The 16873-nt window shown below is 38.3% G+C and overlaps 1 protein-coding gene across 1 annotated transcript; it reads right to left on the minus strand.

The window, feature by feature from the left end:
• Positions 1-1682: 1682 nt before the first annotated feature.
• Positions 1683-11210, minus strand: LOC145774082 (nucleolar protein 58-like). The gene is made up of 15 exons (XM_082585230.1): positions 11116-11210; positions 10480-10556; positions 10321-10373; positions 9633-9757; positions 9148-9235; positions 8950-9063; positions 8346-8545; positions 7029-7109; positions 6434-6560; positions 3968-4125; positions 3270-3476; positions 2956-3046; positions 2528-2634; positions 2136-2183; positions 1683-1822 (listed from the first exon to the last, which is right to left on the minus strand). Exons 1-15 carry the CDS (start codon positions 11158-11160, stop codon positions 1814-1816), a joined length of 1530 nt encoding a protein of 509 aa, XP_082441356.1. The 5' UTR covers positions 11161-11210; the 3' UTR covers positions 1683-1813.
• Positions 11211-16873: the final 5663 nt, after the last annotated feature.

The following is a 16873-nucleotide window of genomic DNA, read 5'->3' on the forward strand; positions in this document are numbered from 1 at the left end:
GAAAAACAAACGTAAATTTCTTATTGGGCATTGTTACGCTGCACAACCTGCCTGGAAAATTAAATCGATTTGTGCTGTTTGCCGTTTGGCCTCGGCAATGTTTTTGCCGAAATAAAAATATGCCAATTTCGAAGACTCGTAGCCTACATTCTTACAATGCCCTGTTGTGCTGCTGCATAAAACAAAATTACTTCGTTTCGACATAATTTCCAAACAAATATTGTATTTAGGTGGAATGCATATTAAAACACAGGTCATTAAAACAAAATGTTTCGTACAAATAAAATATGTTTTCAACACTCATAATTTACGAACGTTCAACATCAATTTTTTTGGAAGAAATGTCATAGGTGGCTAATTAATGTGTGTAGGTTAACAGTTAACTTACACATTCCAGACCTATCAGGTGTGCTCGTTTAACTTTGCGAACCAGTGACAATAAGGTTTGAATCAATGTTTTCAAAATCGACAATTCAAAGCATTCTAACGTAGAAAGATGGAATCAACTCTTTCTCCATTGAAATTGTAAACGTACAGCAGGCTAAACCAGGGGTCCGCAAATAGTGGGTCGAGGACTCCTGAGCTGCACCACACCACACACATACGAAGTTATTCCTTTCACACAATCCACATGATCGATATATTGATGCCCGGCATCAAAAAATCCTGGTTACAAAATTCAACGCATAAAGCACTAACAAATATTGTAATATTTAAATTGTTTCATTCAGTCAGCACTTTGTCAAGACAGCTTGAATGTTTGACATTGCATAGTGCTTTTGTAATTGCTGGTTGGGTCAGATTTTCTAAATCCGTTTTGACAATAACATTTACTCCCTAAAATCTTCTGACATGATTATTTATCCCATGTAGCTTCGCAGAGATGCACCATTCTTGTAGTGGCGTCGAAAGATTGTAAGTCTCTGGAGGAAGAGAGTTTTTTTCATGTCGCTGTTATGCACTACAAATTCTGCAAAACTCCCTGCTCTTGGAAACAGTCTGTAAGAGCAATCAGAAAAGGAACAAAACAAGATAAAAGCATCAATAAGCGAGTTAAATCCTTCAGCTACTGGAATGTAAGAAGCTGGGCTCACTTCCCGATCGGAGGCAGCAATGGCAACGAACGCTATGTCTGTGACGACAGAGACAGCAGTGCAGATGCTTAATCGAATGACAAGAGCTTCTAGTTTCGACCGCTTGCCACTCTTCAACGACTTCAAGTGTTCAACTATGGGCCGAAGAACAAGGGCCAGCAAAGAAAATTGAAACAAAGTGTATATGATGTAAACAATTGGAGCGGAAATTTCTAAATAGCGATTCAGGTAATTGGTCAAACAACCCGATGGCGTTGAAGAAACTCCAGGAAGCAAAGTGAAGACAATCTGAATTATCATCCATGTAAGAATAATGCCGCTGATGACTTCAAATTTTCGTTTTGCGCTTTGTGAAGAAAACCTTCTGGTGGAAAGCTTTTTTTGTCTCACCCATATCACATCACTTTCTCCAAGGTGCCAAAAACAACGCCAACTTTTATTTAGAAGACGGGTCCTTGATGACATGTTGAGTTTGTGCAATTTAATTTCTAACCATGCGCTAGAAATAACCAGGATGACACCAGAAATATCACACAAGGAATTTGTTAATCTCATGTTGCGTTTTTCCAATCGCAGTTGATATGTTACTGCTGCTGCGGTTACGTAGAAGCTAAAACACGCCAATACCCCGATCAAGATCTCATCGGAGAGACAGCAACAGCACTTATATGACGTCATATTGCTCTTTGTTGCATCAGAAAAGTTGCTTGTTGAATCATTCATTGTTCCTGTAGTAAAATCTTTATTTATTACATAAGCAGTGCACACTAGACTGAGGAACCGTTAAACCTAAAAGAAACAATAAAGCTGCATACAACAAAACAATTGGTTCATAAAAACATAAACAATTAATCGTTAAGAACAAGAAAAAACGTTTTTCTAGTTTGGGTGAAAAAAACTTTGAATGTCGAAATCAACAATGCCAGAGTTCTCGTGCTGGATATCTGTAGTGTAGAATCGTCCTGGAATGATTGAACCTGAATAGACGCGCTAAGCATTTCAACTGAAGAACAAAGGCGAAAACAAGATGGCGTTACTTACAACGGGGGCGGCAACTTCTTCATCTCTTGATTTCTTTTTCTTTTTTTTCTACACAAAATGGCGGTTTAAGTTTTAAAGTGTTTCAGGACAAGTAAACAATTAGAAAAAGTAAGCGAATTAGAAAACTAAAATACATTAATGACCATTACTATACTGCACTGGTATTGATCAGGGTTGCCTGGTATGAAAATTATAATGAGCGTTTTCAGAGGTCGGTGCATTGTGAGAAGCCAACGCGGCAGGCTCGTAAGTCTTCAACAACACGCTGCCAGATCAAACTAGCTCTACTATGATAGTCACCAACGCCAGACAGACGGAGTTTTCGTGGTAGAATGATAAAAGTTCATTGTGGTCAAAGGAGATGCCGCACCGGCCCACAAATATTCACTCACAGGTTTGGACGGAGTCACTTTGCTGTCATCTCCGTTGGAAGACGGCTCTGACTTTATCTTCTTCCGCTTCTTTACAACAGGTTGCTCGGAATCGCCCGACGCGGAATCTGCGGAGAAAAAGTTTATTTCCGGGAATAACAATGTATTCCGACAACCGTTTCAGCGGATTTTACAAGTACAGTATAAATCAACTTGGTTTGAAAAATCCTGAATGATTCCGAAACTGTCGAGTTTATTTTATTAAAACGTCGCATTATTGTTATTTCCGATGCTGCGGCATTTACCCATAAAGATATTAAATGGATATTTGTGTAATAAACGACAACATGGCATTAACAGAAGATTGTTTCTGAGGATTAAAACAAAATTAATTTTCGGTGTACAGAGGAAGCTCATTCAACAATCCACAATTATTGCGCAATAGTCACCTTCTTGCTTGACGCTTGTATCAAGCTCCTCCGCTTTGCGCTTCTTGGGAGCGGGGATGGTGTTGTCTTGGGCGGTGTTGTAAGTTAGGATCTGTGAACGAAGATAAATCTTTATTGCTTGTGGACGATTCAGTCAAGGACACGTCCAAGAGCGACGACGTATCCATCGAAGAGACGTGAACACGCGTTTGACCAATCAAAGATCTTCCACAGACGCCTTCTACTTGAACCGAGATGACGCCATAATAATATGAACTGAGCAAAGACGTTTGAAACAAGTGGCAAATTATCATTAGAATTGCACGCATACTCACATTCGCCTTGTTACTCCAATTGTCAGATTTAGAAAATGATTTTCCAGCTTTGCTGATGGGCTTAGAACCGCCGTTCTCTAGTGCCATCAGCCGGCGTTCTAGCTTGGCCCTGTTGTCCACTCCCATGTCAGTGGAGGTCTCCTCAGCTAGAGCATCGTACCGGATTGCCAGCGCGCATTTTGCGGCAAGCATTCGTGAGATTTTGCCCTAGACGGAAGGGTTGTGGGTTAATATGTTCACATATCAATGGATTATATGACGTAAAGCCCAGTAGTTGAAGATTTAGATTAAGTAGAAGAGAAGGAAAGGAAGCCGATCTTCGTGTCCACCTTCAGGCATGCCTTTTAAGTGTCCTGCCACAACACAACCAAGTGTCCTGCCAAAGACAGAGCCACATGAACTTAAGCGGTGTCGAACAAGCGACTTTTCGGGTGCCGTTCCAATGCTTTCACCACTCGGCCATGCAGTCGACTTATGCATACTTTGACGATGTTGTATGAGAATTGTTGATACGTACAAGCCTGTCATTGACGGGAACTCGGGAAGGCACGGCATACTAGAGCACGGCTAAATGTATTGCTGTTTTGGAAAATTTCTAATTGTCTTTTTTGTTTTAGTAGGTCATGGGGAAGGTTATACTATGCAAGCCCTTGACCAAGACGATGAAACCTGCACGGTACAAGCAACAATTTATTCACCTTGTTTTTGGCGTTACACTGTCCGACCATTGTGGCGTGATAAATAAGTCCATACTTGGGCGTCTCCTTGCGCGTCTTCAGCGCGCGAAACAAAGCCTTTTCCGCTCCAAGGATTTGGACAGTAGAAGCTGGATGCTTCGCAAGATTGAGCAACGAACCTGGAAGCAAGCAAATGTGATGGCGCCTGAGCCAAGCTTCGGGCAAATCTTATATCCTTTAAATTAATTTAAATTCCGGGAAAGTGTTAACAAAAAGACGTCATGTTATTGGGGGGCCTGAAGCCCATCAGCTGAACATGAGTGCCCATCTTTTTATTATTTCGTTAAATAAAGCCAGAAATAATCGTAATATTAATGGTAGAAGCCCACTTTTGTCTTTACGACAGCAACACAACAAATGAACAACACAGGGGATTGTTCACGCATTGCGTGTACACTTTTTGCTGACGTAAAACAGAACACAAATCACAACTTCATGCTGCCACTCACTGACAGCTCTTCAGAAAAATTAAGCAGTTAATTCTTAAGACGCAACTTCGGAGATTATCGAGCTTGTAGCAATGGAACAGCAGCTCAACAAACTAAGTGCAATAATGTCCTCTGTACTTTTAAGAAAATTATAAAACTTAATAAAAAAAACTAAAAAAAGTTTCTTATAACTCAACACTTGGTGGAAATTAATCCTAGGGTCATGCGGGGTCAAACGGGACACTTTTTCAGTTTTTTGAATGCCACATAAAACCTATGATGAAATTTAAAAAAAATATTTACCACAGAGCATTACACCTTTCAGCAATGAAATAAGACATTTTTTAGAAAAATTAAAAACTCGCAAAAACATTTAAAAAAATGTGCTAAGCTGGGGTAGGTGTGGCCCATTTAACCCCATCAGCTGTGGGGTCAAATGGGCCACAACTTCTATACATTTAAATGGTAAGGAAAGAACTTCATTTTTGTTATTTTATCACAGACCTGTTGGGTGGCATGTATTTTGTTCAAGTGATGCTCAACAATTTTAGCAATCAAGGCCTTTTACGCCCTTTTCAGATAAAGGTAGAACACATAATTTGCACTGCTCTTTTTTGCAACTAAAACTGAACGATATGAATAAGGAAACTTGTTACAAATGTTCAATTTTAAACCGGCAGTCATAAACAGAGTAGAAGGGGCCAAGTCAAACAGCAGCGTCTGTAGTTGACAATTAAAATAGGATACTATACATTACAATAGGGTGTTTCATAAATTGGGAAAAAATTTAATATTTTGAAATTCAAATCGGGCACCCTCTCGCATCGTGTCAATACCTGAAAAAATAATCCTGTCAAATTTTTAAGGCAACTGAAAACATTTTTAAGGTTGCTACCTACTTTGAAAGCTTCACGGAATACACCAATGATAGCAACACAGGATTACATGATAAGAATATAATGGTAAAATTACTCAAAATTAATTAGTTCAGTGTTGACAGATGTCCAGAATGTTATTAGTTATTGCATCAATGTAGACTTATTCCTATCTGGATACAGCTGTCTGAAGTTTTAGACTGTCATGAGGAGGAACTACTTTTGCTCTTTGTCATTACTGTGCAGAAAATTGTATTCGCTCATCACGCTAAAATTTGTATTCGCCACACCATATTCAGTTATGTCATTCACAACTCTCATGCCAAGTAGAGTTGATTTTGTAGCAATGTAGGTGTCATTGCGTTCCTAAAGAGGTGGGTCTGGACTCAAAAAGTCAAACGGCAGTTCAGTAATTTTTTTAAATCCTGTGGTGTTTGCTGTGATGAAGTCCTGCAGTTTTTTCCTAATGACAGTCACCAAGTCTACAATGGCACGTTTAGAAGGGTTCTCAAATCTTGGACTTTTCAAAGCCTTTACCACTTTCAGTTTTATGCTGTCTATTTTTTATGGCTCAAAGAGAACTAATAGTCATAATAGGCCTGTTTACCTAAAAATACCATATAAATTAAATAGAATTAAAAAGGTTATGCAAGTGAGCTATAACTTGTCGAAAAGCCAATGTGGCCCATTTGACCCCATTTTATTCAAACAGAAAAAGTACAAAAAGTAAAAAAGTGAGACCATTAATATTTTCAGCATACTAATTCAGCATTCTGGGGTGTATGCTGTTCAGTAAATTTTCATTCCAGCTTAATTAGTTTTTGTGGTATACCAAAGTTTTTTTGGTAAATTTTTAAATTTTAATATTTTCACATTTTTTGCATCATCTGAGTATATTTTCCAAATGTAGATCTGTGTTTGTTTTACATGATGCAAATCTATGGGAAAGCAGCTTTAAAATGAGCTATTAACTTCCGATTTTAGAAAAGAATAAGTAGGAAAAAAATTGTGATAAGTAAACAGAGTAACAGAATGGCCCGTTTGCTCCCGCGTCCCATTTGACCCCGCTTGACCCTACTTAAATAAACATCAGCCCAACTGCAGGATCGCCCCACGTGCCTCACCTGCGTGTGCTATCAATCTTGCTCCCACCATCTCCCCGGCCAGTATGGTCAAATTGGGCGCAATAGCCATCATGCGGTTCTTCAAGTAATCATACAGTTGCTCCCTGTAATCGGCCAGGTCGATGATCTAAAGAAACAAAGAGTTAATCGTATGGTTTCAATGCAAAGTTGACAACATCCCACTTGAAGATAGTAGTGACTAGTGAGGCAATATCATCTTGTCGATGCAAACAAGGTGATATAGCGACACATAAAAGTTGGTAAAATGTAACATTCATACCATACTGTAGACCATCTTATAGTTAAACGCCCAGTAAACCAGCTTCAAGGAGGATATCACACAGCCAACCAAAGACGCTCAGGATTAGTTAAATGAAAACTGCCTGAACTTGTAATAAATATTATAAGTTCAGCGTCTCACTAAACCATAACAACATCAGGTATTTTGTAGTCCCAACACGGTGGTCAGTGTTGACCACACCACTGGAAGATTCCTTAACAAGGTAGTTGCTCATATGTTCTCCATAGTACCGACTGCTTCACAGCCGGACCACGGAAACGTGGCATTTGAAACCATTTGAAGCTTTCAACTAACCTGGTCGCAAAGGAATTGTATGTTAAGCAAATCCTCCATTGATATTTCTGTTCCCATTGAAACATGAGCTTGGTCTTTGACCTGAGAACAGAAAATAAGATCACGTTGTGATATCACATCTGTGTCATCGCATGCATAAGCCAGTATCAAGCGCTCAACAACTTGCAAAACTGCTTGTTTGAATTTGATGCCACAAAATGTGGAGTGAATGGAAACGGGCGACGTGAGCGCAAACCTGAGCGGTGATGACGACGATGACGTCATAACAATAACGCTATTTTACAGAGCGGAAACCATCAGTTTTATTACCTTGTTTCGCTCCTTAGCCTATATGCTAATTAGTTACCTTCAAAGCCATAACAACGGCGAAGTGTTTTCTCTTCTCTTAGTGGGAGTGGCCAGTATTTTTTCAAATGGTGCAGTTATACAGTGCTTATTCAAGCAAAACACGGATGACAGTTTTAAAAAATGCATTTTTACTTTAAATTGTATTCATGTAATGGTTCGTTGTGTCGTAGTTTCAACTAGATAAAGTTTGCTAAAATCGATTTCATGTTTGAAGTCACAGAAAATCTCACGGACGTTTGGATAACTCGAGAAATGAGAATAAACATTCAACTTCGCATTCGCTTTTTCGCTACCACACGTTTTGATTTTGAAATTTGCGCCTCACGCGCTGCGTAACGACTAGTCACTAGAACATCACACAACTAAGGTGAAAGAGAACATTGAAAAAAGAAACCTAATCGGGAAAAAACGATGGTTTGCAATCTCGTGTTTTTTGGCGCTAAAAGTAACTACTTTCAATTCTCTTATTTTCGCAAACCATCATTTTTTTCCGATTAGTTTTCTTTTTTCAATTTTCTCTTTCGCCTGAGTTGTGTGATGTTCTAGTTGTTACTAACGCGCTGGAAGAAAAACAGTGTGTGAGCGACTGAGCGTGCGTGCCATGCGCAACTCAGCAGTAATTCACGTTCCAGAGAAAGCCTTGCGATCAGCTGTTTTGCGGGCAAACGTAGGCTGTTTTTCGCTTTCGGCATTCTGTAAGTCCTTTAAAATTAAATGATCTAAATCTATTTCGCGAAGAATTTTATCTTTGAAACACCACTGTCTTGTAATAGCCATGTTTGCCCCTCAACCACAAATTTACGGGTGGCGCCGCCCCCCAGAAGTCGACGCGTATGATGAACAGCATAAATATATCACTACCGGAACAAACGACAGCACTGTTTTCATGTTTAATACCAAAAATGTTTCCCAGACTATTTTCTAGCCATCTCGCTGGATGCTGTCTTACATGACAACTATATACCATACCTGCTGTTCCACTTCTTCGGGCAAAATATCTGAGAAGTCTGTCGTCAGAGCTTCGGTTCGGAAGCCCATCTTTTTTATTGCCTTAGCAAAAGCCACGTGATCTGTGACGACCTTTCCCATCTCGGGGAAGTGCCAACCGAACCACTCTCGGCATCGCATCATATAATTGTTGAGTTCCTTGTCCAGGTCGTCCAGTAAGGCTGAAGAAGATTAACAATTGTTGCACTCCGTGATAGGAAAGCACTGTGGCTACATTTTTCCACCCCTTAATCTCTTTAACAAACTTAACAAGACGTAACGTACAGAAGAAGATTTTTGTACAACTGAAGGTTTTCAAAAAGTCGTCCACCAAGCTGAACCTTAGCATACCGCCTTTACGACGATTAATATGTGACCAAAAACAAAATTAATTCACACAATGCAATGTAAAAATTGGAAGCAAAAAGCACAAGTGATAAACAGATATCAGTTACAAATGTTATAACTTTTGCTATGTTTTTGTGCAATGTTGAGAACAAAGCAGAAAACAGGAGCCTGAAATATTGTAAGGCGAGAACCGAGAAGTCTAAATGGGAGATCACAAAATACCCCATGCTCAACTCACATATCGCTTGAACGATCATAGTATCGACTTTGTCCGGAGAAAACTTCAATTTGTAACGTGACAAACTGTGAGCCAACCCAAGTGCCATCGCCGTCATGTCCTTTTCTTCAATGCCTTCACAACATGGAGGATGGATCAAGATGGAGAAATTCAGATTAATCAAAAGGCAAGTTACAAATTCATATAGCTCAAGCTTACCCGTCACTAAGCTGTCAATGTGCGCACGAATACCTCGCATCAGCTCCTGCACCGCTGGGCTGTATATACATGACAAGTTTGTCTTCTCCTGAAAGTCATTTCAAAAGTTTAAAACAAAACAAAAATAAAAAGTTCAATTTGAAACATCTAATATAAATTGAAATAAAACGACCGATTTTGCAGCGAAGCAGCATTTCAACACTAATTTAAAAGGTGAATCAAATGAATTAAATTCCCAACAGCTTAGTTAAACTTGTCTGCTAGAAATAATTAAATCTGAAACGGAGTTTTGGACATATAGTTCTGTAGAAAAGAAGATTTTTGCTACAACTGATTTTTGTTTTTAACGAATAAAATGTTGATACACTGAATATCAAATCAAAGACTAGTAGCAACCAAATAGAAACTGCCAACACAACAGAACAATACAATCAGTTGTAGGAGTGAAATTAGATAGATTGACTCTTATCCAATTAAAGATTCACCTTTATGGCCTGCCCCAACTTTGCATCAGCAACAGCCAAGGTATCATGGGCCTGCTTTGCCACCACTTTCTTTAAAAACTTTTTTAAAGGTTTCCCAACCTTCCCTTCGACAGCTGCAGTTGTAGCTGAAGAAAATAAAAAAGATTTTTTATAAGTTTAACATAATTTGGATGATTTAAGAACATTGGCTAGCCAGAAGGTGATGTCGGGTGGATTACAAAAGTATGACACTTTAAATTTAATATTTTGAAGATGAAGTGCATTTTTACCTGGTGAGTGCAAGATGCACATTTTAGAAAATACACACTACACAGTATACCAAATGTATACCATAACTGTTTATCCACCAACATTTGTTCATCGATGATGGGCTGGCTTCATTGTCAATGTACAACTTTCTTTGTTATAAAAAGAAATATTTCTATACCGTGCCCAAAGTATAGCTACATACATATATACCCAAGACCCGACAACACACACATGCAAGTACAAACATAAGATAAAAAATAATCTCACATGCTCAACATACAAACACACGGTGAACAATGAACATGATTCTCTGATAAAGAATTTTTTCAGCACCCACTTTGAACTAACCAACCAACTACAATTCGTTAAGCGCATTGCAGAGTAGTTTGTTTTTACAACTATTCCACTATTGAACAAGCGAGATTGAAACTGAACTTACCAGACAAAGCTTCAGTAGTGTCCACAAATCTTTTAAAATGTGTTAGTTTCAACCTGAAACAAAGACCATGTTCTCAACTTCTCAAATATTAACACAGCAAATTCATAGATTTTTATAAATTACACAACTGATGCTAATATTTTGCAACAACAAACGTACATATTTGATGCATTTTCTGCAGTTTGCAAATGTTTAGAGAGGTCATCAGCAGCTTCCAGTTTTGATTCATCCAACACCTACAAATGAAAAGGATCAATGACATATAGGTTAGACTTCAATGGACTCATGTAGATATCAAAGTAAAACATCAAAACTTATCAAAGCAACTATATATGCACTAGAGATGTACCCACACCAATACTTTGGCCGATACCGATCACTTTTGAAATCTGAGACGGATACATTCATTATAAGTCAAAGACTAAAATTTGTCAAGTTTAGAGGATATAAATGCAGCTTTCTTGTTGTGAGAAGAGAAAGAGAGAAAAAATATGTCATGCTTAAATGAACAGGTCCATATAGCCTCTGAAGCTATATTCACAATAAAACAAAAGTCATTTGCACCCTGTACCATTCTAAATGAAATTCTAATCAAAATTTGCTTGTAAGCAGGTGGAGATTTCAGAAATTAAAAAGTTTGTCTGTAATGATATAAACAAAGTAGGGTTAAATATTTGCTGTGGAGACTTTACCCTAACATTTGAACCTACTCAGACTTAACTGCGTTACCAATTGTTTTTTTACTGTCACATAATTTTGAAATATTCCCAATTATGTGCCAACTCAAATATTCACCTTGAATATTGCATATCCTGACGGAGATTCAAACAACACCAACATTTTTCTGGACTTTCAGTGAATTTCCCAAGAATCAAAATTAGTTTGACTGTCCGTCAACACCAGAAGAAGATTGTGATTTCCTGAAGCACCTAAGTTGATCTAAAACAAAAAGTTGAAAACAAAAACACTGTCTAAATTACCATGTTACAAATAATGAAAAATCACCACTCAGGCTGTAACCGCTGTATACGGTATAGTAAAAACTTGGCTTTTGCAACTCAATTTAGCTTCCTCATGTTGTATAGTGTTCTGCAAGCATTAAGCCCTATACCATGTTTTTTAAAATTCAGAAAACTTTAAATTAACACTGAAGCTCAAAAATGTCACCGATTTCAACAAATTCAAAACACAAATAAAAATATAGCCGGATGAAGTTAGACATTTCTGAAAATGAAGTACACTCAGTGCAGTACATGATAAAACACATAGTTACACACGTGCTTCGCATAAGCAATGGAATCTTTACACAACTGAGTTGCCAGAGAAAATTTACCATAGAATCCAATTTTCAAACTGGAAAAGGATGGGCAAAGTCTATTTCTAAGCAAGAGACTAAGCATGAGATAAAACAAATGCATGGAAAAGAAACATAAAACAAGTAACATTACAGGCGATTTATTCCAAAATTAAGTGTTTTAAGATGTGAAAAGTTTGCAGCTATGCAGTAAAAAACATGTACGAAAGTTGGAAAATCATTGTCATTACATGATAAAAGGCACAATGTTTTAGTGTAGGTGTATGTTTTGTATATAAATGTACATGTTCTTTCAAGGCAGGACACTCATATGGTCATGTTAGTAAAGCCATGAGGACCATTCTCTCTAATTGATAAAAGACACGCTGCATTTACCTTATTACAATTTGTGTCAAATTTTTGATCCTTTGTAAAGTTTGTATGATGCGGTAGGCTATGCCTAGTATTATGTCTGCTATTTGTTTTAAATCCATAATGTGGCCAATCTCACTGCTTTAGGGATGTTTATTAGCCATCAACTTCATTTTACACCGTTTAAAGGACATTTTTAATTTAGCCAATCTCACCCCATTTCCAGGGGTGAGATTGGCCTCACTTTGACCAAAAAATGTAGCTAAATGACATCCTTCACACCTGAAATTGATAAGACATGTGAAAGAAACCAAGCGTGCTCATTCTGACCAAAAATTCTACTTTCAGAGGCATTGCAATTTTTTTACAACAGTGCAAAGGTCAAAACTGGCCCAATCTCACCCCGTTTTACGATACATGATCACAACCCCCAACACCTGACAAGTCAAGCAAAGAACATTCCCGACTTGCACGTCGACAAAAATGTTCTGGAAATACGTTACATAATAAAGATTTCGCAATCAAAGGTTACTACAAGACAGTAACAGATAATAACACATCGCTTAAGAATTCCACAATCAGAACAGCACGTCCGGTTAAGATACAAAGCATCCCGTCACGAGGCTTTGCACATTGATTGTGACAGGCTGGTATCCCCAAGGGTATGAGTTAAATGCTACCCAGAAGCATTTTACTTCAAACTAAATTGCCTGCTAAAAAAAACACTGCCTAAAAGTAAACTTATGACAAATGGAAAATTACCCTGAGAAATTCTCAAATTCCAGCAAATTATAAATACTCTAACTTTATTAATCCTATTTGAAGAATCATATGCGCCGCCGATTCAGTTGAATAATATTGTTGAGTTTATATAGGCACTTTTTCATCTTTTGCTATGAAAGAGAAAAAGAAATAAAGTGCCTGTATAGTGATGTCATGACCGGTCAAATAGTGTTTCAGATTAAAAGACCGGAGCTGATCAAATAGCCACTACCTTTTATCTTTCATTTTTAGAGATAATTTCTACTTCTTTAGGGTAAACTAGCTTATTTCATTTGTCGAAGGTTTTACTTTAATTGTTTTAGCGTGAGTTGGGGGCCAGAGGATAACGTAGATAGCCTACCATTAGGCCTAGCCAATAGGCAACCGCAGACCCACTTTCTCTTCTCAACAGCCTTGTTTACTATTGAGTTGTAATTTTCAACTTCACCCTGCCAATTTCAGTGACCAGGCTGACGTCAGTGGTTTAAAGCTTCTGCAAGTACACAAAACTGCCAGGAATAGCTTGTCAAAGGTTTTGTCAACAGTTTTAGGAAAAATATTTAAAATAAACAAACCAATCAACCAATTTCCCACTACACAAGTAGCTTTTCATATAGATGCGTCCTTACCTAGTTGTTTGTGTAGAGTTTAAACCCTTGACTGCAGGTTAATTCCACGAGTTGCCAACAAGTGGCCACAGCTTTCGACTACTGCCTGAACTGAATTGCAGATCACTTCTCATAGGCTATTTCAGGGTAGTCCAAACCCTCACACTCGGGCCGCATGCGGCCCGCGTGAAGCTTTTGTGCGGCCCGCGAATACTTTGTGCATGCCGGAATTATTAGTGTTAAATCCAAAGTTTAAAAATACACCTACGTTTTATAAATACATTACCTTCACCACAACCCTAAATAAGTCGCGCATAATCGGGTCAATAGGTAACTATGAGGGAACAATGTCGGTTTGTGACGCGTTATTTTGCTTTTGTTACTAGCACTTTCTCCGTTATGAAGGCACTTTCTCCGTTATGAAATGATTAAAAAGCGACACAGAACAGAATAGCCGATGAAACCCTGGATGCCTGCTTACGTCTGTCGACCACTGAATTTACACCAGAGATCGACACTATATGCAAAAGCAAAAAATTGTTTTGGTTTGCTAATTTGTTAATGTGTTATGTATCGCATCTTTTTTACTAGCTGAAAATCACTTTTTGAGTTGCAAGCAGAGATTAAAAACTTAGTGAGTTAGACGTGCAGCAAAACATTAGGTCGATCAGAACAGAAAACTCAGTCCTTTCATTGCAACTGTATTTTGTCAACGACAAGATTTGTTAATGTTCATAGCCTGTGAACAATAAGAATGTAGCTAAAACAGATCGAAATCTATAGAAAAGAAGATCAAAATCGCAACCTAATTAAGTTTTTATTTAACGTTTCTACTGATCATTTCTGCAACGCCTAATCATTTTTGCAACGCCTGATCATTTCAGCAACACCTAATCATTTCTCACTATGCGACCCGTGAAGTTTTTCTCAGATCCTAATGTGGCCCTTCATGTTCGCAGTCTTGGACCACCATGAGCTATTTAATCGTATCTTTGCTATTTTTTTACTTTTTCTAAATTTGTGCGGTCATACTGAGCCAGTTTCCTGTAATTTTGCTTTGCTGAATTTTTTATAGCACCATTTTTTTTTAATGTTTTTGAAGACTCACAAAACAAAAGTTCAGGAAACTTGTCACTTTTTGAAATTTTTTTTTGTGTTACGGTATGAAGTTTCATCACCCTTGCAAGTGTTAATTGTAATTGTAGGTTGAGGTAATTAGAGGTTGAGAACATTGGTGAAATTAAATGATATGCAGTTTGGATTTATGCCAGGAAAAGGTACAGTGGATGCTCTGTTTATATTGAGAAGAATGCAGGAGGAATACCGAGAGAAGCAGAGAAAACTATATATGTGTTTCGTCGACTTAGAAAAGGCATTTGACAGAGTACCAAGGAAAGTGATGGAGTGGGCAATGAGGAAAAGAGGTATACCGGAGGTATTAGTGAGAGCTGTGATGTCTATGTCTAAGGATGCAAGAACAAAAGTGAGAGTTAGATCAAATTATTTAAACGAGTTTTTTGTGAAGGTTGGTGTACACCAAGGATCAGTTTTGTCACCTCTGATATTTGCTATTGTGGTTGACGTTGTAACTGAAGGAGTGAGGGAGGGCTTATTGAGTGAAATTTTGTATGCAGACGACCTGGTCTTGACAAGTAATAGTATGGAGGGACTGGAGAGAAAGTTTGAGAAATGGAAAGAAGCATTTGAAACCAAGGGTATGAAGGTGAATCTTGAAAAAACAAAAGTGATGGTGAGTGGAGCAGAAGGAACAGTTGCTGAGAGCAAAGTAGATCCCTGTGGAATATGTGGCAAGAGAGTGATGAGAAATTCAATGCAATGCAAGGAATGTGGAAAGTGGGTACATGCAAGATGTGCTAATGTCAAGAGAGCCGCAACAAGATTGGCGAAGTGTTTTGTTTGTGGGAAATGCAGTAAAAGAAGGAATGAAGTGGAAGGCCATGATGATGAGTTCTGCCATGGCGTAGAAACAGTGACAGACTTCTGTTATCTGGGTGATCGGATAAATGGAAGACAAGGGCAAGATTGGGCTGGGCAAAGTTCAGGGAATGTGGGGAAATGTTGTATGGCAGAAAATTCTCACTAAGGATGAAAGGGAAAGTATATCGGAGCTGTGTGCGGCCTGCAATGCTATATGGTAGTGAGACATGGATATTGAAAGAGAGTGAAATGGCAATCCTAAGAACGGAAAGGTCAATGGTGAGAGCAATGTGTGGGGTGAAAACGAGAAGGGAAAAAAGGACTGAAGAATTGTTGGATATGCTAGAGATGAGAGAGACCATAGACCAACTGGCAAGGGCAAATGGAGTAAGATGGTATGGACATGTGATAAGGAGGGAGGAAGGAAGTTTTCTTAGAAAGGCACTAGATCTAAAAGTGGATGGGAAGAGGAAACGCGGTCGTCCAAGAAGAACGTGGAAACAACAAGTGAAGGATGAATTTAAAAAAGTCGGACTGAAGGAGGAAGATGCAAGGGACAGGGTGAAATGGAGAAAAGGGATTAAAACAATTGCTGCGCAGAAACAATCGGCCACCCCCACTAGTGGGGAACAAATTGACGATGGATTATGATGATGATTTCACAAAAAAAAAAAATTCTATCTTGCTTCTAGGATTGGTGGCTGTGCAAGTTTAAGATAGTGGTAACACTGTTTTGATTGAATCTTTATTCTCGGATTGGGAAAGCTTCTTGCAGAGCTTAATCCTGGCAGTTTCGCATACCGGTACTTGTAGAGCAGTGGTTCTCAACCGGGGGTCCGCGGACCCCAAGGGGTCCGTGAAGCGATTTCCGGGGGTCCGCGAAAGTTTCCGAGTTTTCAACATGACGGATAAATTAAGAAATTTAAAAATTGTTTGTGCTTGGTCTATGTATTAGCCTACAGTGATTTTTAAACTGTAAGTCGCAACGCACTGGTGCGTCGTTTGAAATTGCTAAGGACATTGCACAAAGGTTTGGTTTCTTAACTAAAATATCATATAAATTACTTAAACCTTTTAATAAGGCTATGTTGACTATGTTCAACTAAATTCTTTTAAGACAACAGATTGTTGATCAATGATTAATTTAAAAATACAAACGTTAGTCAGCAGTCTATCACCACTCACAGTTTTGCAATGACTGTGATTATAACGAATTAATATTGATTTCAAATGAAAAAAGGGAGAAATTCTTTGTAACAGTCGCAAGTATTCTATTAACTTTTGATAAAAGTTATAGAAAAATATCAAATGAGCATATAGCTTACCGATGTTTGATCCTGTGTGCCAACATATACCGGTAGCTCATAAGTCATAACATAATTTCGTCAATCTCATCAGTCGTCAAGTGCGTTGCGAATTCAGCAAATTCTTTTAAGTGTGTTGCTTTGAAACTTATGTAACATATGATTCCATAAGGAAACGCGATATACCAACATTTCAAATTGAAATTTTTAGGGGTCCGCGACCGCTTCGAAGACACCAAAAGGGGTCCACCAAGACAAAAAGGTTGAGAACCACT

This window comes from Aplidium turbinatum, chromosome 7, assembly GCF_918807975.1.
Source record: "Aplidium turbinatum chromosome 7, kaAplTurb1.1, whole genome shotgun sequence".
Classification (NCBI taxonomy): domain Eukaryota; kingdom Metazoa; phylum Chordata; class Ascidiacea; order Aplousobranchia; family Polyclinidae; genus Aplidium; species Aplidium turbinatum.

What these genes read in the sequence shown, in the direction of transcription:
- LOC145774082 (XM_082585230.1), bottom strand. Translation starts at nt 11,160, where the DNA reads ATGTTGGTGTTGTTTGAATCTCCGTCAGGATATGCAATATTCAAG. An exon ending in AAGATTGATAGCACACGCAG is followed by an intron (nt 4,126 to 6,433) that starts GTGAGGCACGTG and finishes GCTTGCTTCCAG; the next exon opens with GTTCGTTGCTCAATCTTGCG. An exon ending in AGTGTAACGCCAAAAACAAG is followed by an intron (nt 3,477 to 3,967) that starts GTGAATAAATTG and finishes CCTTCCGTCTAG; the next exon opens with GGCAAAATCTCACGAATGCT.